Source organism: Thunnus maccoyii, chromosome 14 (assembly GCF_910596095.1).
Source record: "Thunnus maccoyii chromosome 14, fThuMac1.1, whole genome shotgun sequence".
In the NCBI taxonomy this organism is placed as follows: Eukaryota; Metazoa; Chordata; class Actinopteri; order Scombriformes; family Scombridae; genus Thunnus; species Thunnus maccoyii.
In genome coordinates, this window is record NC_056546.1 from 20770908 (window position 1) to 20795986 (window position 25079).

Sequence of the window (25079 nt, forward strand, 5' to 3'; positions counted from 1 at the left end):
TCACAGAAGGTGGGCCATTTAGTCACATTTCAAAGTAGCTCAGGCAGGGGAACACACTCATTACACATAATTCTTCCTCTCCTCTCTCCCTCATCGCTCCCTCTTTAGTCCCCCCTCTCCCCCTCTCTCGCTCTCTCTATCTCTCCTCTTCCCTGTTTCAAAGACTAAAAGCCCTTATGGTCCTCCGTCCGGAGTCCGGAGGTAGATCACTTTAATTCTGCTTCACAGATCTTTTTCAAAAAGACCCAAGACCCGGAGACCTCAGAACCGGTGACCGTTGGGTGAACCCGGGCCGACCAGCCAGGACCCGGGCGCTTGTAAACACAGCCATCGTCTCACACGCTCTCATACCCCCCTCTTACCCCAACCCCAGTGCTTTTGTTCCCTCCCCACAATGGCACAAGCATTTGATGTTTGAGCAGTGTGTGTTCTTTTAGCTTGGATGTGTTTGTTTGTTTTTGCAACCACTGGTCATCATGTCTGGTGATATTGGCTGTCACTTGATTGAGAGCAGCTGATCGATGATTTAAAGGTAGGTGACTGCCATGGACACACAACTCATTAGTTTTTTTTTTCCACTGTTGGATATTCTGAGGGACTGCATCCAAAGCTCAGTATTGCCAAAACAGTCTGACCTGTCCTGGGACAACTCAAAACTGTTCTTTCTGTAGCGAGGGAACTGTCCTAGATGAACAGGTTTGCTTATGTGGGCCGGACCTGGATTCCACCGGTGGTTCATAAGTTCATTTCCCTGTTTGGGAGGAGCCTCCAACCAGAGCCATCTGCCTGATGTCATCATCCTAATTTACACAGAAGTGATTTTAGCACAACCAAAAATTGATCATTACTGAAAAACACAGTAATGAGCCTTCGTAAAATACAAGTTTATATTTCTTGGGTTTTTTTTTTTTAGCTGTATTGACTTGTCTTATCAGTTCTTCTGCAACCTGCTCTCATTACAAAGAGGTCATGCAATCAATACACTGGGCAAATAAATATTGTGAGAAAAATGCAATGACGGCCTTAACAGACAATCTCACAACAAAAATATGGAAGCGTAACTATTTCTCAGAAAGACGTTGATCTTTCCAGGACAGCAAAACACACACACACACACACACACACACACACACACACAAATAATCACGGATATGTCAGTTTACGGGACATTCAGTGACATTCACAAGGAGTGAAACCTGTCTGGTTTGCTTTAGAAAACCACTGTAGATACAAGTTTTCTTCAATCTGTTACTTTCGCACAGCCTTCCTTAAAGGGCAGCTGGCTCATCTATTTGATGACTGACGGTGGGATTTGTGGTGATAATGTCTTCAGGTGCCAGAGGATTGGGATTAAACATACTCCAATTTAAACAGCAAAGTTGCCATGGTGATGACCTTCAGTTTTAGCTCAGATGGCAGACACGTGGAGAATACAGTGACTGGTGTTATTGTCCAGAGACGCTCCAATTCAGCGGGGGCTTTGGCCATGATTGCACTTTCAAATCCTCCATCAAATTAGAAACTCTGACCCAGACTATGTCTGTATCGGAGAAAAGTGTAGGTGACATTTCACACAACAGTCATGTGGCGGGGAAATTGCACAGTGCCCAAACAATCCCACTTCAGTGAATCATGACCGTAACACTGTTGAACAGTTTGAAGTGAACTATGAGCCCCAAAAGACAAACTTTAGATGCCCCCACCTACACCTCAGCAGCACCTTCACCCCTTGACCCCCCCGCCCCCATCAGCCCTTCAAGTTTGGGCAAACCTTCCCCTCACCGTCCTAATTAAGGTGAAAGAAGCCTTTCAAATAAAGCTGATGAGGGCTGACGAGGGGCCGCTCTCTTGGCTGTCTGTGGATTTGAGCACCCAGAACAGGCTCCGGCTGAACAGGCCTGGAGACTCACGGTTTGGGGTCAGTGTCTATCCCCCTCCAGGGCAGACCGTTCACACTCTCACACCTGCCTGTCAAAGGAGAGAGCAGTAGGACATCACAAGGGTGAGTGGGGAAAGAGAGAGAGTCAGTCAAAGCAAGAAACTGTGGGAGAAAGTTTTTTTTTTTTTTAAATAAAACACAAACCCCAGCAGACAGCAATAAAACAGTGCAACTATTGACTCAAGCCAATCCCAGCGGCACCTATGAGGCGTGGTTGTTCAGTATGAAATGCAACAGTCTTGTAGGTTCAACTTCGTGTTCTGAAGTCAAAAGTATGGCTAGACTGCCTCACAGTGGAGGCTGTGTGAACTTCAAGATTAGACACTTGGAAAAAGATGGTTTTGACTGCAGACAGAGCTTCTTGTTATGCACAAAGGTTGAGTTGATCTGCATCATCTTGAAGATTCTAATAAGCACTGATTTGTTGATCTCACAGAGCTTTACTTACATAACATTTTCTTTGGTTTATGTAACATGTTGTATGTTGTTAGAATGTTGTGCTTTTTTTTTGTTTTGTTTTTTGTTTTTTTGGGGGCAGTTTATATATCTGACACAGTCCAGAAATACGTCTAAGTAAGCTGTTCTGTAAGCAGTGAATGTTATCAGTCCAACAGGTGTCAGTCTTGTAGCTTCTCCAAATACAGAATGATCATAATATGTTAACATGGTTCAGCATGAGAGCAGCTGTTCTATCCTAGCTTTTAAATTTGGATTTGCAAATACGAGACACATTTAAATGCACCGGATAGAAAAAGGATGTATTAGTGCTCCATATTTAGTAATTTGCATATCGATATATTCACTGGAGAATATGTATACAAAGCTTCAAACATGGCCTTTGTTTTACTTGATTTACTCAATCTTGTTTTGGCCCATTCATACACTTACATAGACAACTACACACACACATTATCCTTCATAAAGGATTTGCATAAGAAACTTTCATTTGATTTTTTTCCTGTTAAAACTGCATAATTAATCCTGGTTCAAATAATTCAATATATTTTAGTTATATAAAGTTTCAAGTTATTCTTTTCTCAATGCTGTAGTCAACCAAAGTAACATTACTCAGATAACTACTCACTAAAAATACTCCATATGAAAACAAGATTAACTGACAATATATACTCACAAATGAAAAACATAAAACTCTCCAATTTGAAAAACGTGCCATAAAACCATAATAATTGGTCATTTGAGTGGTAAGTTTATTAAGTACATGCATATGTACTGTGGGTTATTGTTTTTTAAGTGAAGTAAGAATAATAAAAGCATACGGGAAACATTTTTGTCAAGTCATTTGATAACTTTTGAAATTAAAAAAGAACGGATTGAAACAATCTCACCCCATTATTCAGTTTTCAGCTTGTTTTAAGACTTTTTAGGACTGAAATAATTACATGCACACAGAGACACTTACAAAAAGACCTTTATATTGGTTGTATTTACATTGAATTATGAATGTCAACAGTGTTATCATTTGACCTGTACATCCAGTTCACATTACAATATCATATATACAGTAGCCTACTTTCTTTAGATTTAGATTTAATACATAATGAGACATTTACATACAATAAGTACAGTAAACGAATGCACACAAGATTTGAGTGTACAGTTTAGGATTAAATATGCCAGGACTACAGTAGCCTCTCCTTATGCACCACCCTCCAGCGAGGTGTGACTCTGTTTATAAACTCAGTAATGGTTTAAGTGACTTGAAACGCAGTGGATTAACCTCATCAGTGTAACACACCTGGCCACAGGCATGTAAAAGGCTTATGTGGATTTGCAGTGTTTCTTCACCATCTTCCAGAATATCTCACGCAGCTCGTCAGATGTGTGATTGACAGGTAGAGGGCTAATGATGTAACGACACACCAGATGATTGAATTCTTGGTTCCATATTTAGCCACAGTAACATCTGCTGCGACGCAGTATGTAGGGTAGGTATGAAAGAAGATTGATCCTGTAAAAAGTAACTCGGAGGGTGATTAGTAAAACTAAAGGAGATAGTTTTGCTACTTTTTATCCTCTATTTGCACAAATTGTGTGCTCAGCATCAAACCAGGTGGGGGAACTGATAAACTCAAACAGTACTCTTTAATGTAGGAAGCAAATAATAAATAATCTCTGCCTGTTATTTCAGCACTTCCCTCAGGATCTTCTTCTTATTGGCTTAGTGAAATCCATTGACAAACGCATCTACTTGAGTACCTCTTAATGGATTCAATCCAGCAGTGTGTGTATAATCCACACAGTCACACCTAGCACCTTGAACTATGTGCAGTAACTCCTTGATGTCTAGGTTCAAGTTGAGATAAATAAGGTAAATAAAGGAGAAAAGTGAAATTGTAGTAAGGAAGGGTTATTAGGCATTGTTGTGGTGAATTAATGCAATAGTAGTTGGCGTTTGTGTAGCAGATGGATATTTGTTTGGATGATTAAGTTGAGCCGTGTGTCTACTTGAAAAAGCAGTGGAACAACAGAGGCAGAAGCAGCAGCAAATAGTTGAGCCCCTGCAGCCGAGAGGCAAAGTTTGTCACATTGCAGTCATCGCTGTAGCAGCAGTGAACTCTGACACCCGGTGCTCTGTAGCCCTGGCTGTTGGCCTGACTGCAGAAGGACTTGTAGGAGCATGACTTCATCACCCCACCTGACAAACGGACAGAAATAGAAGTCAGTTACACTGGTTTAGCTAACAGCTGTTGTGCCAATATAAATATGATTTTGCTGAGTGACTAAAAGAGATGAAAGAGACAAAATGATAGTGAGTGCAGTTTGCTCTGCATGTTAAGATTTTTTTTTTTTTTTTGGCATTATTAGATAGTGGGCAGTAAAGAGGCAGACAGGAAACATGGGGATACAGAGATGGATTTGACATGCAACAAGGGATGTTGCAGTTATGTGGCATGCACAGTAAATATCCAGCTATCAGAGCACTCTGTTTCTCAAGTTTTAAGGTTTTGTACATACCTCTCACCATAATTTATGTATGGGGAAGCTGGTGCATGTACAATGTGCCATTCACAGATAGAAAGATGTCCTTCGCTGCAGCCCTACTTCTTCAAGGTTGATATGGTGTATTTTTATATAACAATCTTGCCTTGTGTAGCTCTAAATTAGAGTTGACTTCATTTTGCAAAGAGAAATTGTCTTGGTGCCATGAACACATGGTGTTCTAATTAAAGATATTGATCGAGTAGAAGTAGCAAAGCCCTTCATTCCCTTAAAAGCCTCGGACCCCCCTCTGATTGTGATGTGTCTCCAGACAGCAGCGTGCCCTCCATTTGTTAAACACACACATTAACACACGCAGATGCAATTAGAGTTGTCTGGTTACTCTGTCGTTGGTAGGAGGGAGGCAGAACGTGAACTAGATAAAGAGAGGCTACTACACTGTCACTGTTGGACTCACTGTCATGGCCCACCACCACAGCGCAGGCATCAGAGTAGGTGGGACAGGATTTGGAGCCTTGCCGGTTGCAGTCGTCATTATTGGAGCCCATACAGGTATAACACTGCAGAGCCTCACCTGAGGAGAATAGGAAAGAAAAATACTGCTACAGCTCATGTTAACACACACACTAAAGCGGTGGCATGTTGAGAGTTTAATGAATCTCATTTATCTTTGTGGGGTGTAGAGATATTTAGCATCAAAGATGTCAAATACTGTATGAGATGAAAACATAGTACTGTGCTTTCTGTATGATTTTTTTTACTCAGAAATTCTATTTTGGATTTATTTTAAATACAAGCAAATCCAAATATCCAAAGATCAGTAATATGTGAATAACTTAATTTTGAATAAATAAAAATCACATAAAACCATACAATTCCAAGATCCAAGAACTTGAGACATTTAAAGAAAAACACACACCACTGTTTTTAAATGCCAGTCCTGTTATTCTTGATGTATTATGGATTCATAACCTAAGTCATGTCGTGTACTGCAATGTAACCACATCTAGGTTAGGCCAAGACTGACCTGATTGTGTTGCTTCAGTTGATGTGAACTGTTTATGATGCTAGAATAGGATTTTCCACCAAATATTGCAGTGTTGAGACATTGGTGCAAATGATTCTGGCATTTTAAAAACTGCATTACATCGCTGCATACTCAAGCTAACTCAGTCCCATTCATCATCAATTTATAGCTATTGTTAGTCAAGATCAAGCAGCATCTACAAGGGATATTTTTATCCCTTATCTACACTGGACTGATAGTTTAGATGAGCATGCGAGCACAGACACAGATACTAAATTCACATTGTGAATCTGAAGCTGTGATGTTGACGCTGTGATGTTGTTCCAAAGTGAGAGAGTGAAGATAGAGAGCATTAATTACTCCCTTAATTCACAATAAATCTTCCCAAATCAAGCAAAGAATAAAACTAGTACCCTACTATAAAAACACATCTCTCTAACCTTCAACTAGAGCTTCAGCACATGAAACACTTAAATGTCTTTCTAAAGCTCTTTAGAGGAAGGAGTGGTTATTTGAGAACTAGCTGACCTTTGAAATATCACTTTAACGCCTTCTTTTGAAAACTTCCATCCGTCTCCCAAATTCTAAAATGGCCCTTCAGAAACAGCCTTTAATGCTCCTTCTTAAGAGGATCAAACAGAGCTGGACTTATAGGAAATGCTGAAAGCTTCAAACATTTTTTTCTGAAACAGCACATCTGCTGTCTTGGCTATCAAAATAACCTCCGGACTTGTCTTTTATCATTCAGTCATGATGACAGGAGGACAAAAAAGTTGCTCAGAAAAGGCAAAGTGTTGTCTCCGTGTAGATTTAGTAGAGTGAAATGCTCTGGAAGGGCAAAATCAACTTAATGGGACGGTGTCAGATACTTTGAAACATGTGGAACAATTTTAACAGTAAAACAATTAAGACAATAATAGCAAATTAACATTTCTGAGCAGTTGGTCTATTTTCTTTGCTTGCTGTGTACTCCTCTGTGTGTTGACATGACATATAAATGCCCCCTGTTGTTTGTAGTTGACCCCAATCTATCCTCACAGCACAGCCGCTTTAAACACATGCTAAAAGTATTAGCCTCCAGGCCTATTAAGAGATTAGCTGCTGGGATTGCATGCTAGTTACAGAGCAGGATGACACACTGAAAGGAAGCAAAACTTAAGAGAATTATCAGAGAAATGAATGGTTATTAGCAATCCTGACATAAAATAAAGGGCTATTATAAGGTTTTACCGTTGGTGCATGGTCTTGTCAGAATTATAAAACATTTTTACAAGCCTTTTTTGAAAAATAAAAGATTGCCGTAATGTTGTTGTGTCCAACATATACTGTATGTCCTCCTGTAATCTCTGAAAGCTACAGTCTAGTTTGGACTCAGGCTCCTGCCTCTCAGGTACAGGCTGAAATACAGAAAAATAAAAATGCAGACTATTCTTGAAAATTCAATGGTTTTAAGGGAGAAGAGTACCAAAAGGGAGACACCAACTGAGTTCAAATGTCAGGTGGGCAGAGGGAAGAGCAGTGATCTGGAGGGAGGAAAGAACAAGGTGAGGATAGAAAAAAAGGATATAGAGAAAGACAACCAAGTCCTTACTGTGTGTTGCTAGCAGGACCAGGGAAAGCAGGAGCAGAAGACAGTACTGGACAGCTCTCATGGCGCTGGTGGTCCTCGCACGTCCTGATCACACAATAAAAAGCAGGTTGTTTGCTCCTAAAGCCCCCTGAGCTTAATCTGAGCTATCAGATGAGCTAATATGCCTTCCTGCACTGACCAGGAGATTAGCAGCCCCTCCACTGGGGTCCACGGCTCTGTCCTGAGCTTCTGTAGTTGCCTCCTCAGCCTGAATAGGCAAAAGAGAGGCAGCGATTCATCCTGTGGCTCTCACCTTACTACTGTGCTCTAGCCACACCCATCCTGGCTCTTTCCTGTCTTGTCCCTGTGTTACTTACAGTCCTTACATCACCCTGCTGCACTTACCTTGACCTCTTTTTTCAGCAGGTTTGCATCAGTTTACATCTGACTCCTCCTGCGCGGTTGGATTATTGTAGCTAGTAGTTTATTGGTTATTATAAGAATAAATATACAGTGTATTATGTTTATTATACTCACATCTATTTGTAATCCTACTTATGGGTTTATTTCCTCCTAAACACAATTATGTGTAGATATTTTTTGGGGCCAAATCGTCATTTCTGTTTTTTCAAACTAGCTAAACTACACCATCTTTCAAACTACAGAAGTGCCCCCTGGGATACATGAAGAAAAAGAAGAGAATAAACTCAAAAACAAAGGTCTGTAATGCATCACTGCATCATTTACACACAAGCAAGATCACCCATTGACATTGACATTGTCAAAAAATCTTAATCACATCTGAATCCTGATTTACCTGGTGTCATCTCACCATGCAAGGAAATAACATGAATAAATCCAGTATGCTGTATTGCCATCTTTTATTGCACTTTGTAAGCAGATGCTGTACAGTAGCTGTGCAGAGAAGTTATTCCTCAGTGTGACACAATGACCATAGCAGGACTAGGACAAATCCATCCAAAAATTAAATTACTCCTGGTCACAACTGAATACGGTCACAATTACTTTGCTTTATATCAAAATAAAATCCAAAAAATAAAGTCCCACGATTTCATCGAGAAAGCTATGACAAGTATGACAAATATCTACAAGGTTACATGAGGGAAGCAGGTTGAAAATGGCAGAATAACTCAAAAATGCAAATGAGTCTTTTTTCATTCTTGGAATTTCCTACACAAACATTAATAATACAAGAGTCTCTTCCTCTCTCACATGCAGTAAGCTATTGTGATAGTTTGTATTCTCTTAGTGGTGTATCAACATTTTATGAATGAATCTTAGTCTCTGATACTCTTTTTCAAAGTCTATCTTTCTCTCATATTAAGAGGAGACAACAACAGGAGTGGGTAAACAGTCTTCTCCCTCAGTGGCTGTCATGGCAACATCATTATAGATAATTTAACCCACAAACAATGCTCGCACTTTCTCATCATCATACACACACACACACACACGCACACACACACACACACACACACACACGCAGGCAGACACACTCATTAATGATATGGTACATTTTCTAAAACTTTATACCAGACCCCTGATACAGTACGATACACTGACACATCAAAAATGTACAGAGTGATTAGGAGGAAGCCATTCCTGTGCATCCTGTATACACAAAGTCAGTAGGAAATGTATCCCCCAAGACCACTTTGGCCTTAAATGTCCATCAGTCCTTGGAAGAGCAGTAAAATATCTCTGATCAAAGTAGTTTTTTTCCTCCTTCTGTGTGAGATGAGGCGAGGCTGCTAACTCCTCCCCATCTTGGCGATCAGCTCATCACAGATCTTTGTCAACTCCTCGATCTCTTTGTTCTGTAAAACAATGGTTAAAAATTTACAATTTGTGTGCATTTAAGCATGGAGGCTGGCACATGATTGAGCCTCAGATATTTTTAAAGCTTGATGCTTGATCCTGACTGACCTTTTGCTCCAATGTGCGCTCCAGAGAGTCCACCTTCATCTGCTCCTTCCTCAGACTGGCCTGGTGGGCGGCCTGCTCCTGCTTGGCCTTGGCCCGCACTTGAGCTATCTCTGAATTGGCCCTGGAAACACACAAGTAATGAGAGAATCAAGTCACCTTTCTATGACCTCCATAAGCCTGGAAAGTCTATGAATATAATCTTTATAAATGCTGAATTTCAAATAGATTAAATATCAATAATCTATAGAAAGTGTTAATTACATTGGCCTGTATCCACACACATTTTATCTGGGCACTGGTTTATTGTGTAATTAGTGTATTGTGGTGTTTTCCCTTCGAGGAAAAACTATACAGTCATGATAGAATAAACATGATATAGTGAGACTATGTATAGACTCACTTGTCTAGTTTCTCCTCTGCATGAATCTTCAGGGCTTGATAGCGCTGCTCCTCCTTACGGACCCTGGATAGATACTCTTGAGCGCACTTCTTCAGAACCTCTTCATTCTGCACAGAGTGAGAAATATTTTAATTACTATCCGTAAGTGTTGGGAAGCAACATTTTAGATGACTTACAAGGCCGGCCATGCTGAAAACGCTCATTAGTTGTGAATAATTTGTGCGTTAGTCACCTTGCGAAAGCCCTCCAGCACATCTTTCATCTTCTCATAACGTCGGAAGAGATCGGCAAGAGATTTTTCCACGGAGTTGAGGTCGGCTAAAGCCTGATCCTTCTCCATGATCAGCTGCTGGATGGTGTGGTGAGAGAGAGACTTCTCCTTCTGGTCATCCTCTGATAGAGACACACAAATATAGCGTGGATCAGATCATCAATCTATATGCTTAAGAATTTAGTGTGGGGGACACACATACTGGTTAGGAATGTACACCAACACACTATAAATATATTGATATGGATTTGTGGATTAGTACATGATTTAACAACATTTTAAACTACACTATATGAGTATTTCTGATAAACCAGTGGAGCATGCAAACAAACAAAAAACTGAACAATGGGAAAATCACTGTAAACCAGAGACAGTGCTGGCAGCTGGGTTGTTTTGAGTGGCTTCTGGACCCTTCAGTATTAAATGACAAAGCTCCTATATGTCAGCCCCCCTCCCAGCTTTCCCTTTCCTTTCCTGTCACAAGCTTAGATGATCAACCTGCTTAACGCACTAATTCTGCATGAATGGCTTTCGCAACCATCTACAGTACAGAAGCAAAGCGCAGATATGCATGTAAAGGTTGCCAGTGTGTGTCAGTGCATCTAAAAGGTTTTGATCTATTTGTAGAGGGTTTATTGTACAATCAGGATCTGAGTGATAGCATAAAGGGCAGCAGAATAGAAAATGCCAAAAGATTCTGTCCTTTTTTACCCACTTAAAAAAGCACAGTAAACAATGTTTCAACATACAGAATGAAACACAAACGAAAATGGACAAGCAAATGTCACTTGATGTGAGGAAGAAAGTGAGCACATCTACTCCCCTCTCTGATGGACGGATGGAGAGATGTGAGCTGACACACACAAGTGAAGGACAAGTCCGCGTTACTCACCTGGCATGCCTGTCAGGGTTATCAAACAGTAAGGGGCAAAGATGGGAGCAGAACAGAAAAGAAGGGACTGTGTTAAGTCAAGCTGGGAGGGCAAGACACGTGAGAGAGCCGAGTGTTAGACACAAGCAGAGACAGATTGTTCTTTTTTTGTGACAGTGCTTTAATGAGAATAAGAAATTAAATTAGATAGCGGCAAAATCAAATTTTTAGAAATGTCCAGATGTGGCAGAGAAGATGTGAGAGCAGAGTGAACCTGCAGGGATATTTAATGAGTTCAGAGAACCTGGACAAGGCTAGCTTGTGTCAGAGAAAAAATCTCTGAAATCACTGGTAATGGATTAGAGCACATAGAAATTACATGTTTTCCCTGGTTTGCAAATAAACAAGTGCAGCAAAAAATAGTGGCAGAGGTTGGGAAACAAATGGAATTTATGTGCACTGAAAAGAAACTTGTTACCAACCATAAAGCTGGTTTGAATATTGAACTCACCTATCATCTGTGCAATTGTCTTCTCATACTCAGCGACAATTCTCCTAAGGATGAGAAATTGTAGGTCATCAATATATGGATGGGATCATTCAGTTCATGTGAGAATAACCTGTCTGTTTGTTTGCGAGATGTCTCAATAACAACATATCAACATTATCAACATCAACATTAGTCAGATAGCCCAAGGATTACAGATTACATATATATCTGGACATGGAATCTGTGTTTGTGGCCATACCTTTTATGTTGTGTTCATGTGCTGCTGAGAACATGTAACATTAAAAAGTTCAAGTTCATTGACAAATTTTCTATATTTAGAAATTTTGTTAGAATTTGGAGAAATGACAAACACTAAATGTTATCCTGTTAGCCTACAGCTTTACAAAATTGAATTATCAAGTATTGGCAGAGGTTTAATCTCTACCAAGTGCCCTACACTATCCTTAGCTTTGTATTTTTTTCATTTAATCTGCACTGTGTGCCCAGTTTCCATCTGACTCTTTTTACTCAAAGTTCCCCCACACTTTGAGCCAAGGACTGGCAGGACCCAATAGGAAGCCTTGTTTGGGGGAAAAGCAGGTTGCCAGAGGTAAGAGGATTGATTAGCCATGCCTCCCCCTTAGCCTCTTAGCCCCTCCTTATCCTGAGCCCAATCAGTCAAATGAAGTAAGCTCTGTTTTATCCACACTAACTGAGCTGTGGCCAGCTGGACCCACACCCACCACCTGCTGGCAGAGAACAAGGTTTCAGTACTGCATATCTTTATCTCTCCTGAACCCCTATTAGCAGCCATTTGTCAGACATAGATTTATCGTTTGTGGACGTAAATATGAGGGTAATTAATCCCAGTTTAGTCCTGTTCTCAGGTGGTGTATAATTCAAATAACAGCATTACAAAGCAACTAACATATAACTTGCATTTTCTCCAAAGCTCAACCACAGCCATTAGTAAATAAATAATAATTATCACTCATACTGCTAGATAGATGGACTTCTTTAAGTGGCTCAGCACTGCAGTTAACCATTGGCTTCGGCTGACACTTTAAGTGAGATAAACCCATTGACAGGTTAAATGGTGATAATAAGTGGAGTCTGAAAACAAGACACCACCATTTAGCATGTGTAGAGAGGTGTTAAATCCATACTGTATGGGTGGGACGTCGCTGTGATGTCAGTGATGACAGCCAAAGGTGTTACATCTTACCTCATCTCCACCACTTCCTGTCGGCTGTCTTCATACTTCCTCCGCCACTCCAGCACCTCCTTCTCTTTTGTCACAATCTGAGGAGCAGGATACGTTGTTTAGTTAAGTGTGAGATGCTGAATTGGAACATGCAAAGATGACACATACAATATTTGTGACCCATATTGCAGAAAGAAACATTTTTAGGCACCTCCTCTCGTGCAATTCCTAGTGAGTGGTCCAGCTCTCTGGGGAGATGGGGGCTCTCCCCTTCGATGTAGTTGGTGGTGGTCCTGGTGTACAGCGAGGTCTTGGACACAGAGCTCTCTACTGGAGATGACACTTCCCTCTGCTGTTTCCAGGAACCAAAGGAGAGTAGTGAGAGGAAAGGAAACATAGCCAGTTACAAACCAGACTGAGCTACAGATGGGACGCAACACACCCTCACCCTCAGGCCCACACGCACATTCTCGACAGGATTCCTGAACCAAACCGCAAGGCAGCATCAAACTATATCAAAATGTACCACACAGCAAAATCAATATGCAAATGAGGCAGGCTAGTGATTTTCTTGAAGACTTGGTCGGCCGCCACATGATTGGATGAAACAGTCTTCATAGCCACAGTATTAGCCAAGTGATTGGCTGATGCTGCCCCCAGCTGAGCAGTCATCACCTGCTCATCTCAGTATAGCTTGAATGTGATTGGGTCCAGGCAAGCCAGAGGGGAAGGAGGGCAGCACTTGATACAGCAGAAACTGCATCATATACAGGAGAGTAGGGATAGGGTAGCAGACTGGGTAGCATGGGAAACAGATGTTAGTCTCGTGTTAAATCACATTGCAATATAGTGAACTGGTCTTACCAAAGAACCAAAATGTTGACTGTGACCAATTGCATCATTTGCTCAATTCTTTCCCAACTACAAGGACATGATGTGAGGTAAAACCAGAAAATTCAGAGGATTTCTCAATAGAAAGAGTTAAACTTTGGATATGGTACACACATGTTCATGTGACTATTGCAAACTATAACAAAACTCTACCAAAAAACAACTCTTTACACAATTAATCATATTGAAATGCAAAAAAGATACTTCTTGGACCCCTTTTTGGTCCCCTAAAATGCAGCCCTGAGAGGGATTTAGTCATCCACAGGAGAGCCGGATTACAGGAGGATTTGATGAAATGGTGGGGGCTCACAAGGGACAAGAAGACTGAGACCCACTAATACATGGAGAAGAGAGTGAAGTGTTTGGTCTGGCTGGAGCAGTAAATCCATTATTTCAATGAAGGTAAAGACTAAAGTCCTGCTACGGTTAAATGCGGCAGAATTTATGCAACCACAGACTTTGGCTTTTAGTGAGGTACCGATTGGGCTTACCCTCCCAATTCAGTGAGGTTTAAACGAAAACTGTAAGCAAGCTGTCCTGTTTTGGTATGACATTTATCTCTGTCTTTCAGAAACAACACCCAAAAAAAACCCTAAAATGTCATTACCATAGCATGGCATGAAGTAGAATAAAACAGAATATGGTACAGTATGCTTAATAACCAAATAACTGACCTGCTGTTGCACATAACAAACATAAGATCAACCTGAATCACACGTCAGGTAAAGATAACATAAGATTTGCTGGGGTACCTTTTCACAGCACTTTGCAAAGCTAGAAAGTAAGAAAGACATTTGCTCATGGATGTAGCAGCAAAACTACTTAATATGAACAGAAAATGGGATGCATTGAACACTAGAGACACAAGTTGAGGCAACAGAATACAAACACTACGTCAAACACAGAGAATACCGCAGTAGTAGGTGTAACTATAGTTTTCTCCCTAAGATGAATGAAAACTAGAGAGATACTAGATGTTACTGGAAAAACCACAACTCGGACAAATTTGCTCACAAGGACAAAGAACAGCTATTAAGACAAAATAGAGCTATGATAGTGATGGCACCACTCAGACTGAATGAAGCTTATGGGGTCTACAGGAGGAAGAGTGTACAGTGCACTCTGTCTGTATTTGGACAGCTGTTATAGCTCTGTACTCCAGCATGGTGGACTTCAAATGAAACAACCATTAGAAGGGTAAAGTGCTGACTTTTAGCTTTAATTTGAGGGCATATATCCATATTGAATAAACAACAAAGGAACTGTAACCCTATCATCTACTGCATTGTACAAAAATTGGGGGTACAACGCATTAAGGGGCTTTGATTCTTACACTTTTACCCAATGTGGATGTGGACACCTTCAAACACACTTAAAACTGAAAGTCAGCACTTGAACCTCACAGTAATTGTTTCCTTTCTAATCCAGTGTGCTGGAGTACAGAGCCAAACTAATTAGAAATGTCACTGTCCAAATATTCAAAGGCTGAACTGAAGCTGGATTACGACGAGGACAGATCACAGGGGTGTAATGTTATTCTTACTTTGAGTAAGGGTGAACCGTTGATGTTCCACCGCCGAGTGTTGGGTTTCTTAAGACGAAACTGTGAAATGTGCGGGACAACAGCATGAGACATGGGCGGATAGAGGGCTGGGAAGTGCCTGGAGAATTTCTCCACCGGCCTTAAAATGTAGAGGTGCCTCTGATCATCACTGAGCAAAAAATGTCACTGTACTTATATCTAGGCATGTGCTTTTTCAACACAAGCCTCAAAACCGGCAAATTCCCAAATTCAACCTGAAATTCCAGCTAAACTGAATACTGACACCTGCCTGATGTAGCTGTTTGTTAGTGCTGTTAGTTTGGGTAAAGGACAAAATCACAAAACAAGAATGTGACTGGGATTTGGAGCGATGAACAAATCAAGAAATAAATCTTGGACAGTGATATCCATTGAATGCCATCCCTGCTGATATTAAGTCTGATGTGAGACATTCCCAGTCACATTCAAGCCTCTCATGAACAGGCAACATGCATGTTGCCCAACATGCATATTAAAGGTAAGAGACTGTGATGACACAGCACTCTCTTCCTGAGGGGTAAACCTAAAAGAGCTCACTACTAGTCTGGGTGAGGGCTGGACCCATTAAGCCATGATAGAGATTTCATATGTGGGGGACTGAAGAGGTGGCAGGATTGACAATGCGGTGCTGCAGCCACCATGTTGATAAGGCCATGAGTTCACAGTCACACACAGAATGGTGTGTTTAGGGGGAGGGATAGGCAGGCTGAGAAACACTCATGCACGCACACTATAGCTGCGCACATGTGCGCTTACACACACCTGTTTTTCTGTAATCATTCATTAAAGGTGCACACACACACACACACACACACACATACAGCAGGTGCAGGCTGATTCAGCGCAGTACCTGGGGGGTTACAGTGGAGAGGGAGGGGCACTGAGAGATGCTTTTGGCTACCTGTAGAGCCTCTATCCTCAGGGCGGCAAGCACCAGCTCCTCCTGGGCCGCAGAGGGGGAGGGTGGTTGGGGGGGGGGGGGGGGTTGACGAATGTGGGGGGGGGGGTAGAGGAGAGGGTTGCGGCCCGAGGATGAGAGAGCAAAGGGAGAACATATAGAAACTTGAGTTGATCACACACAGCTGTCTACATTTCACACATCAGTCTATGCCACACAGTAAGCTAAAATAAACTGCAACTTAGGTAATAGGAGGACACAAAATGGGAAAATGAAAAGGCAGGGTGAAATAAGGTGGCACAATGTAATGTTCACACAAAAACACACACGATCACAAATCAGGGCCACAAATGGGCCACCAGAGGCAAGGCCGATAAGGTTTATCAAGAGGGGTCATGTGTGGTTTGTCAACACACCTGTAGTTTTTGGGCGAATGCAGTGGGGTTGGTCTCAGCGAGGTCAGGCTCCAGGTATTGCAGGGGGTCGTCGCACCCAGACAGCCTGTCTAACAGGGGTATGGCCAGGGCTGGAGCAGGGGCCTCCATGGGGTCAATTCTAGGGGGCTACAGGTGCACCAGGAGGAGTAGGCAGAGGGCAAGGAGGAGGGCAGGGGTCAGCATGGCAAAGCAAGCGCTGAGTGTTTGAGTGGCAGGGTTGGGAGCTGAGTCACTGAGTTCAAGCTGGGAACTTTGCGTGACTGTCTGGGTATTTGTTATCAGTGACAAGGCTTTAATGAGAATCACCATGACTGCAGGGGGCCTACATGTCAGAGGGGGGGGCTACAATAACACATGTGCAGCGTGGCACTCTGTCTCCCCCTTGTGACTAAACAATGACATGGCGTAAATGTTACAAAATAAAAATTGACAAATTTGCCTTAAATGATGGTGAAAAGACACAGAGAAAAATATGATCATGTGACAACTGCTCACAGAGTTTGAATCTTTATATCCCCTCTAGACAGGCAGAGACTCACCTGCTCGTCCATCTCTGTGCTCTGTGTTCGACTGAGTGCCTCGCTTTCTCTCTTCCGGCCCTTGTCCCCAACAGAGCCCTCAGGACCAGGCCGGGAACTCAGCACCGGAGTCTTCACGCCCGCTGTTATCTTGGCCTCCATCTCCTCAAAACTCCTACAGAGAATGAGAGGAAGAGAGGAGAAAGAGGGAGGGACAAGACAAGTAATGTACGACTGTATATATGATGGATGAGAGTGTTAATGAAACACATTGCTGGAGCAGCTAAACTGTATGCATCATGCAATCAAAATTATTGTGGTTTACACTTCACACTTGACTGAAAGTTGTACTTTAAAGGTTCTACAGTGAACATTCATCATTAAATACAGTAAAGTAACAACACATATTTATAAAATATAGTGCATTAGAGTGTGTTGTACCCTGTGCAGGGGGAGCTGGGCTCAGATCCATTTGCACACGTATTCTTGGTTAAGTTGTCAGATACTGAGTCCAAGTTTAGGTACAAAGATGGCTTCTTCACAGACAGTGGCTACAAGACACATCAGACAGGAGAAACTTTTTAAGTAATTTTACTGTTTTTCATGGCAGAAATCACACATCACATATAAAACATGGTGCTATAAATGAGGTAAGCAGCAAACATCATAGACAATCTCAAACAACATCTCTGAATAATATCAAATACTCACAGGCGAAGAGGAGCCAATTTTCTCCATGTATTCAATTTCATAGTCTTGCGCTGACACAGAAAGACAAAACATAGTTTTAGATGCAGAGGAAGAAATGGAGAGACATTTCAGCTGTGGTGTTTAGCTCTGGACTGATGGGATCAGAGGCTGAGGCAGGGCTGTCTGTTCTCTCTTTCATATATGACCCAGATGGGTTGAGCCAGACAGCCTCTGGGTAGAAATGGCTCTTCCGGGGGTCAGAGGGCAGTAGAGAACTGTGCCAACAGGCTTATTTCAGTGCCACAGCAAAAATCAATAAAGAGAAAAGTTGCTGATTGGTGTACACAATGGTTCATCCAAACATATGCTTTGAATTTCCTTTGAGCATTGTCTGTCTGTGGTATGCTTTGATCTCTGCAAGCATTTGTTTGAGCACAGGTGGCTGGAGGTGCAAAGAGGGAGTCAGACAGCTACATTTTGCCTCACCTGGATTCTGAAGAGGAAGACTGTTCTCGTTAACGAAGGACGTAAGATCGGATGGATGAGGGAAGTCCTGTTGGTCAGAGTTCAAATTTGTATCCATGTCTTGCAGGTTGGCCCACTTATGACTGGTGGAGGAGGCCAGCTTTTCTTCGTCTGTGGCGTGGTCGTCCTGTGGATGAAGGGAGGAGGGTTCATCTGCAGGCGTAGGCTCCTGTAACACAAAGTGAAAGAGTCAGAGAGAAGAAGGAGAAAATCAGAAAGACAGAATTGATAGACTCAAGTGAGAGCGATGTACAAATATAGAGAATGAAGTGCACACCTGGGATGTGTCGGACAGTGGTGATTTCTTTGGCGACCTCTTCACTCTGAAAGTGTTACTGAGAAACAAGAAAACAATCAATCATTGAGATCCAGAGTCACTCCACACCTTCAGTAAACAACTCTGTATTACACCTGTGTACTGTATACTTGCTATATATCACAAATGTGTATATAGTCACAAAATAAACATAATTTATATTGAGTAACATTACTGTACATGTAACAGTATGACTTACTGTATGTGTGGCTGAAATGAACAAACTGTGACATGTTTTTGACGAGGGTTTGAGGCAGTTTAGTAAGTGCACGGTCGCGTAAAGAGTTGTAGTGAATGAATGTAATGTTATGAATATTTTAATTGTCACACAAATCGGCAAATAACATAGATCCTAAACGAGAATATATGTGTTAATGTAGTTGGTTAGTTAGGAGGACAATTGTGAAAACATCATCTATTACTGTAGATTAACTGCTTTTGGGAGGTTTTTACTTTTGTTGCCTTAGTTTTCAATTAGGTCCTATTAAACATATGTTCTCTGAGGGTTGGTAGAGCATTTGAAGAATTTGGATGGCATTTTAGCCTTTTTTTTAAAAAAAAAAAGAATAGTATCATTCAGGATGTATCATCCAACTTCTTCCTCTATATTGAAAGTAAAATACGAGCCGATGCTTACTTTCATCTTTAAAATATCTGCACTCTGTCACAAATACATATTTTTGTGTCCAGGGTTGTATGGCTATGGTGCTTGATTGAAATCATTAAGAGTTCATATCAATGGGACAATAATAACTAGTAAAACTATATATCTTAATGAAGAATACAATCCATATTGTGTAGTTGTAATTTCACCACTATTACACATTGAATTATTCAACATTGAACACAAGAGGGATCCCCTTCTATGTTACACACTTTCAGAATGGACACAGTGGCATGTCAGTAAACACACATCGACTAAAGATGTGTTGTTGGCTTATGTAAACAAACACACTAAAACACTTTCCACCATCCGAGAGGAACATTCCTCGACTTTTGTTTTTGAAAAGGTGCTGATGGAAAACTGGTGAAAACATAAAGTCAAATATCATAAATGTTTTAAAAGAGTGATAATCAAATGAAGTATCGCCAACAAACTTAATAACACATCACCATGTGTTTAGTTTGCCACCATGAATTGTACAAAAAGAGTTTTCTTAGTGATTCAACTGCATTGTTGTACTGACCTCTTTTGTTTGAAAGAGTCTCCACTGACTCATGCGGGAAATATTTTAGCGGCTAAATGTTCCAAGAAAACCAAAACAGTAGGCTAAAAGATGCTATAAAGCTGAGCTGAGGGGAACTGCAGACTTGGGTGATAATTCCCTGTGGGTTTGTCACTATGAGTGACCCTTGTTGCATTACAAATAGCAATTTGATTCATTGTTAATATAAAAAAATGTATTGTAGCAGCTTTAATTACTCCTTTTGCATTTTGATCCTATTTCAGCAATTATCAAAATATATTATAGCAATATCAAGGGAAGTTTGAGATAAGAAGATAATAACTGACAATTTTTTATATTGGCACCTTCAAAAATGGGATTTAACCGGAAAAAATACAGAATGTGAAACAAAACTGAAAACAGGTGTCCTCCGGATAAAATAGTAAAGCAAATGGGAAGGATTTAAAAACTTAAAATTACATTGTCTGATAGTGGTCACAAGGGATTGAGATGTTTCTGTTAATAGGAAGAGGGGACTAACAACAGGGCAACATGCAGTTTAAAGGGAGCCACATGGAATTAAGGGTCAAAAAGGGTGGATGGTTGTGTTGTCCCTGTACTTACAACAGACAACATAGAGAGGACACACCCTTGGACTTCCTGTGACATATGAGAATACACAGACACAGGTGACAGAGAGACAGACAGAGGACGCTGGCATAATAGACAAGTGGACCACGAACAAACACAGTGTAACCTAAAAAAAACAAACACACCGACAAAGACGCAGACATTCCTACACTTGAACACAATGTTCTCTAAGTGAGTGTTGACTCTCCAGTAAATGTATCGTCCTTGGGTAGTAGACTGTGATTATGATGAACTTACGATTTGATAGGAGTTTTCTTCTTCTTGGCAGGTTTGTTCTGATTTTGGTCCTCCAGTTCTGCAATATTGTCATTGTCATTTTCGACATCATAGTCATTGGATGACATTTCAAAGGAGGCTGAGGCCTTGGGAGGAGAGATAGCCATGTTGTTGGAGGATTTGAAAGGGTCTATGGAGTCATCAAAATTATTGGGGTCAAACTTATAAGAAGATCTGGGTAGTTTGGGAGAGTTGGCAATGCCTTTCTTAGAAGAAAATGGATTGAAATTTGGATCTTCCCACTTATCCGGTTCAAAGTTGTAAGAAACTTTAGGAATAGGTATTTCCTCCTCATTGCCATTCTGGGTTGCTGGAGGGTTGTTGTCCAGCTGTTCGGTTTGCACAGGAGGGGCCTTCTTCAGCCCCAGCTTTGGTTTCCTCAGAGGCATCTTGGCACCTGGTTTCTTGCCCAGCTTCTTGGGTGGAGGAGAGGCCGGGTGCGCCGCCTCACTGTTCTCCTCAGAATAGTCAAACTCCAGCCTTACTGACTGACGTTTGGGTAGGATGGGTTGCTCCTCAGGGTTTGTAATTGGCTCTTCAAGAGGAGCTGGGGGAGTGGGGTGACGTGGCTCCACAGCAGAGACAGAGGGACTCTCTGGGGGCGTAGCTATGGGGCCACACACAGGACTTTTACGACCAAGGACAGGGGAATTGGCAATTTTACTACCTCCAGTCTTGAAGGGGTCAATGTTCTCAAAATTTTCTGGATCCCAATTGTAGGACGCACTGGGAGGAATGGGGGAGTTGCCTTTGTCCGTTGGACTACCAGGTAGAGGGGTCTCCTCCTGGCACAAGGGTAAGGCAGGGACAACAATGCTCTCCTCTTGGTTGATATGATTGGTCTCCTCTGGCAGAGGGGGAGGAGTCTCTACACGGGTCTTCCTGGTCCTTCGGAGGGTTCCTCCAGGGCTCGGGGTTGCAGAGCTTCCTTCTGCTTCCTCCTGAGCCTGCAGAGGGCTGGAAGTTCGAGGCTTTGCCTGTTTCTTGATCTCTGGGGTGCTGCTGGATGAGGCTGGTCTTGGACTCTCTGGGTTGGAGTTCTGTCTGAGGAGAGGCTTCTTCTTCACAGACCCAGGACGGACTTTCTTGGGCCTGCGGAGTGTCCCTGGGGCACTCTCAGTGCCGACACTGAAGGATTCAGAATGCGGACGGAAGCCTCCTGCCGTGGATCCATCCAACAGTACAGGACTGTCTAGTTCTCCTCCCTGGAGGCTGAGGGAACGTGTCAGAGCGTGACTTGTTGAATCTGAAGCAAAAGGTTCAATGTTGTATGTGCCGCTGGCTGCAATGGGCTTGTTCTCATCAAAAACAATAGTCGGGGAATGGCAGGGTCGATCAGCTGAAGTGAAATCAGAGGCAGGATCACTGACTGAGGTGTCTGCTACTGCAAAAAATGGAGAGACATGGAATATAACATAAAGAGGTTTCCCTCAGCTGTTCATAAAAGGCAAAATCAAAGCAACATTTCAAGTTTGAAATGAAATTGGGATCATGATAAATTTTAACTAATTTGTGGATGAAGTGCAGGTGTAAACCAGCCTGCAAGGAGATAAAAGCTGCAGCAGGCTTTTGACACATCCAATTACAGAGATGAATGTGCTATAAATAATTCAATAGCAGTCCCTCAGTTGGGCAGAAAATCATAAAAAAATCACATGAGAAAGAGAGAGAGAGACTGAACTGATTGGTCAGATTTTCTCAGATGTCCCAAAAGCCTCATTTTTGTGCAGTGGAGATGCTTGTCTCAGCAAACAAAGCCAGATAGGTGGAATACTGCTTCATTCCACTAGATGGAGCAACAAGACTTTCTTTCTCTTATTCTTTTTTTCTGCTGAGGTTACAATAGTGTATCTGAGCATCATACTGTGTAAGAACTAAGCACACATCATGGAATAATTCTCTTACTGTACCTATGTCATCGGACGTTAGTTGTGGGATCTGGGGATCTGTAGGTGAAACAGCCTTCACTGGAGTTGTGGATTCAGGGGTCTCAAATGCTCCATCGGAGTCTGAGCTCCTATAACAAAAGATAAGGACACACTAAGTCAAAGCTTCTATGAATCAGACTGATATCAGTTGAACTGTGATGACTGCATCAGAATCATTGACACTGACATCATGTGGGGACAATCTGATGAGCTGTCCCTCAGACACATCATATCATGAAGAACACATTTATTTCTCAAGTAAGCTGGTCCAATATCATTCTTTAAGGCGAATATTTTGTGTAAAAAGGGCAATATTTTGGTATGGATGTGCATAATACCAGGTAGGAAAGGCAGCATCTATTTCCTGTGGTATGTATGAGTAAAAAAACACCCCAGGCTAGTATGTGTTTCTGTTTTAGTTCTAGTGGGCTTCTATAGCTGCAAATGAAAATGCTGAATCTGCACTGAGGTGACAGATAACAGCACATCTGAGACACAGAATCATTCCATCTCCACACACACATAGACCACCCATACACACACAAGACCACCTCAAGATCTGAAGATATCACAGCTATGAAATAAAAAAGGAAGGACTGAGGGGAACACCAAACCAAAAATGGAGAAATTACTAATTAGTGCATGATGCTCATCCTAAGCAAAAACAATACTGATCTTCTTTAGCATCAGACACACACATGCATGCAAATGTATTAACAGAAGCAAAGCTGAACACACAACCTTACTACTAGGCTCCATGCTCTGGTGATCAATTTATTATCTGACCATATGTAGGCCTAGCATCCCCATCCTGTCTCACCTCTGTCTGACCGGCTCCACGGCAGCCTTGATCATGTTATCATGATGTGAGCCCCAAGAGAGACTCCGAAGGAGCCCTAGAGCCGGATCTGAGCCCGGGCTGTCCCCGTCTCCTGCCCCTCCCAGCAGTGTATCCCAGCCCCAGCGAGCCCACTGCAGTGGAGACAGAGCCTGCCACGCACTCACTGCCATGGCTGCCGGCGGGTTACACCTCTCCGCACCACGATGCTACTGTCTGACACACACAGGTAAACGCCCACCGCTTCCTCCACAAGATCTCTTCCCCAGATGATGACAATCCTTTTCCTCTCCTTTCTTTCTTTTTCTCTCCAGTCCAATGTCCAGCTCTCTTTGTTTCCGATCTACGATCTCAGCCTTTCCACATCACTCCTCTTTGCCATATCAGTCTGCCTCTACTCCTCCCCACTAGGAAACGGTGCCTTCCAATCTAAATGAGACTGGCTGCAGAAGCCCACCGCCTGCATACTGTATATTCTGGCACTCTCTCTCTCTCTCTGCCTCTCGCTCACTCTCTCTCTCCCCTCTCTCTACTTTCCCCTCTACCTCTCTCTCCCCTCGCTCCTCGACCACTTTGCTGTATCCACACAGAACAAAAAGCAGTCTACTGCCTACCAGCCTAATGTGCTCTGATAAAGACTGCACATTATTCATACAACCACTGCATCTATATATATATATTAAATATCTATTTAGCTCCTCCATGGTGAGAAAATTGACATGATATACATTTTTTAGGCAGTGCAAAGATGCACCCAGAATTTGCTCTACATACCAAGGTCATTTTACGGACACACTGAAGCAGAATAACCAATAAAGTACTATCAATAAAATATTATTGTGTGCAGGTGATGGCTTCCCCGACACATCCTTGGACAGTATAATAAAATTAGTCCCGTATAATGGACAACAAAAATGGCCATAAAGAAAAGCAATGCCTGGAGCATACTGTGTCATTATTGTGGACCACAATTCCTATCAAAAACACACAGAGACACAGGCATACTCACAAAAGCATAGAACAGATGAAGACCCCCACAGTTAGATGACACTTCCAAGTCTATACAGTCTATTGATCTAGCTGATCTATAGGGATTCACCTCAAGGCATTGCTGAAGCCATCCGGCGTCCTGTGGGGGTCTTTTGTCACAGACACATGCTAACATGGATTAAAAAAAAGCCATGAAAGAAAAGGGGATGCCTGGAAACACAATCGAACCATCAGTATGGTAGAATAGAATGGCTGGTGCAACGAAAGTTCATAACTGAGACATAAATGTTTTTAGAGGAGGCTGGTAATAAATGTCTCTGGCTGTCATGGTCAATATGTCTCCTATGCCTGGGGTCACATCACTGCAGAGATGGAAGATCTTCTAAGACAACAATATGGAAGAAGCAACATATAATAATGTGCTCTTCTGATAAATTGAAACAATTCATCAGGCTTCATAAAAGTACTAGACATGTTAAAGCCCCAACAGGGGCTTAAATGATAAATGGTAGCTGTTTGATACGTTTATTCTCCAATCAAACCCCTTACAAACACCTCTGTCACTTTCAGGGTTCTGTGATGTGAAATGAGACAGCACATGGCCAAGAAGGGAGCCAGAGCTGTAATCTCTGTGAGGGCCCAGTGTGTCCCAGCAGGATAAGACTGGTCTGCCTGGAAATCCATCTGGATCAG

The 25079-nt window shown here is 42.0% G+C and overlaps 2 protein-coding genes across 6 annotated transcripts in view; both read right to left on the reverse strand.

Moving 5' to 3' along the window:
- Positions 1-3986: 3986 nt before the first annotated feature.
- Positions 3987-7655, reverse strand: ly6pge (lymphocyte antigen 6 family member pge). Its single transcript, XM_042433761.1, has 3 exons — positions 7519-7655; positions 5358-5474; positions 3987-4595 (listed from the first exon to the last, which is right to left on the reverse strand). Exons 1-3 carry the CDS (start codon positions 7577-7579, stop codon positions 4402-4404), a joined length of 372 nt encoding a protein of 123 aa, XP_042289695.1. The 5' UTR covers positions 7580-7655; the 3' UTR covers positions 3987-4401.
- A 706-nt stretch (positions 7656-8361) lies between these two features.
- Positions 8362-25079, reverse strand: part of tacc2 (transforming, acidic coiled-coil containing protein 2) — a 50273-nt gene continuing 33555 nt past the window's right edge. For 2 of the 5 annotated variants that reach the window (XM_042433713.1, XM_042433708.1), the window contains 16 exons: positions 22541-22647; positions 20592-22014; positions 18499-18556; positions 18183-18390; positions 17718-17767; positions 17448-17557; positions 17028-17181; positions 16468-16614; positions 16004-16096; positions 12892-13032; positions 12702-12778; positions 11498-11541; positions 10077-10237; positions 9845-9951; positions 9445-9565; positions 8362-9335 (listed from right to left, as the gene is read on the reverse strand). In XM_042433713.1, the coding sequence (XP_042289647.1) occupies positions 9270-9335; positions 9445-9565; positions 9845-9951; positions 10077-10237; positions 11498-11541; positions 12702-12778; positions 12892-13032; positions 16004-16096; positions 16468-16614; positions 17028-17181; positions 17448-17557; positions 17718-17767; positions 18183-18390; positions 18499-18556; positions 20592-22014; positions 22541-22647 (3067 nt within the window). In that variant the 3' untranslated portion in view covers positions 8362-9269. The remainder of the gene's footprint in view (positions 9336-9444; positions 9566-9844; positions 9952-10076; positions 10238-11497; positions 11542-12701; positions 12779-12891; positions 13033-16003; positions 16097-16467; positions 16615-17027; positions 17182-17447; positions 17558-17717; positions 17768-18182; positions 18391-18498; positions 18557-20591; positions 22015-22540; positions 22648-25079) is intronic. The other 3 variants (XM_042433709.1, XM_042433710.1, XM_042433711.1) reach the window with 3 other exon arrangements.

Coding starts and splice junctions, on each gene's coding strand:
- ly6pge (XM_042433761.1), bottom strand. CDS start 7,579: ATGAGAGCTGTCCAGTACTGTCTTCTGCTCCTGCTTTCCCTGGTCCTG. Junction 5,475..7,518: donor GGTCCTGCTAGCAACACACA/GTAAGGACTTGG, acceptor TATTCTCCTCAG/GTGAGGCTCTGCAGTGTTAT. Junction 4,596..5,357: donor TGTGGTGGTGGGCCATGACA/GTGAGTCCAACA, acceptor TCCGTTTGTCAG/GTGGGGTGATGAAGTCATGC.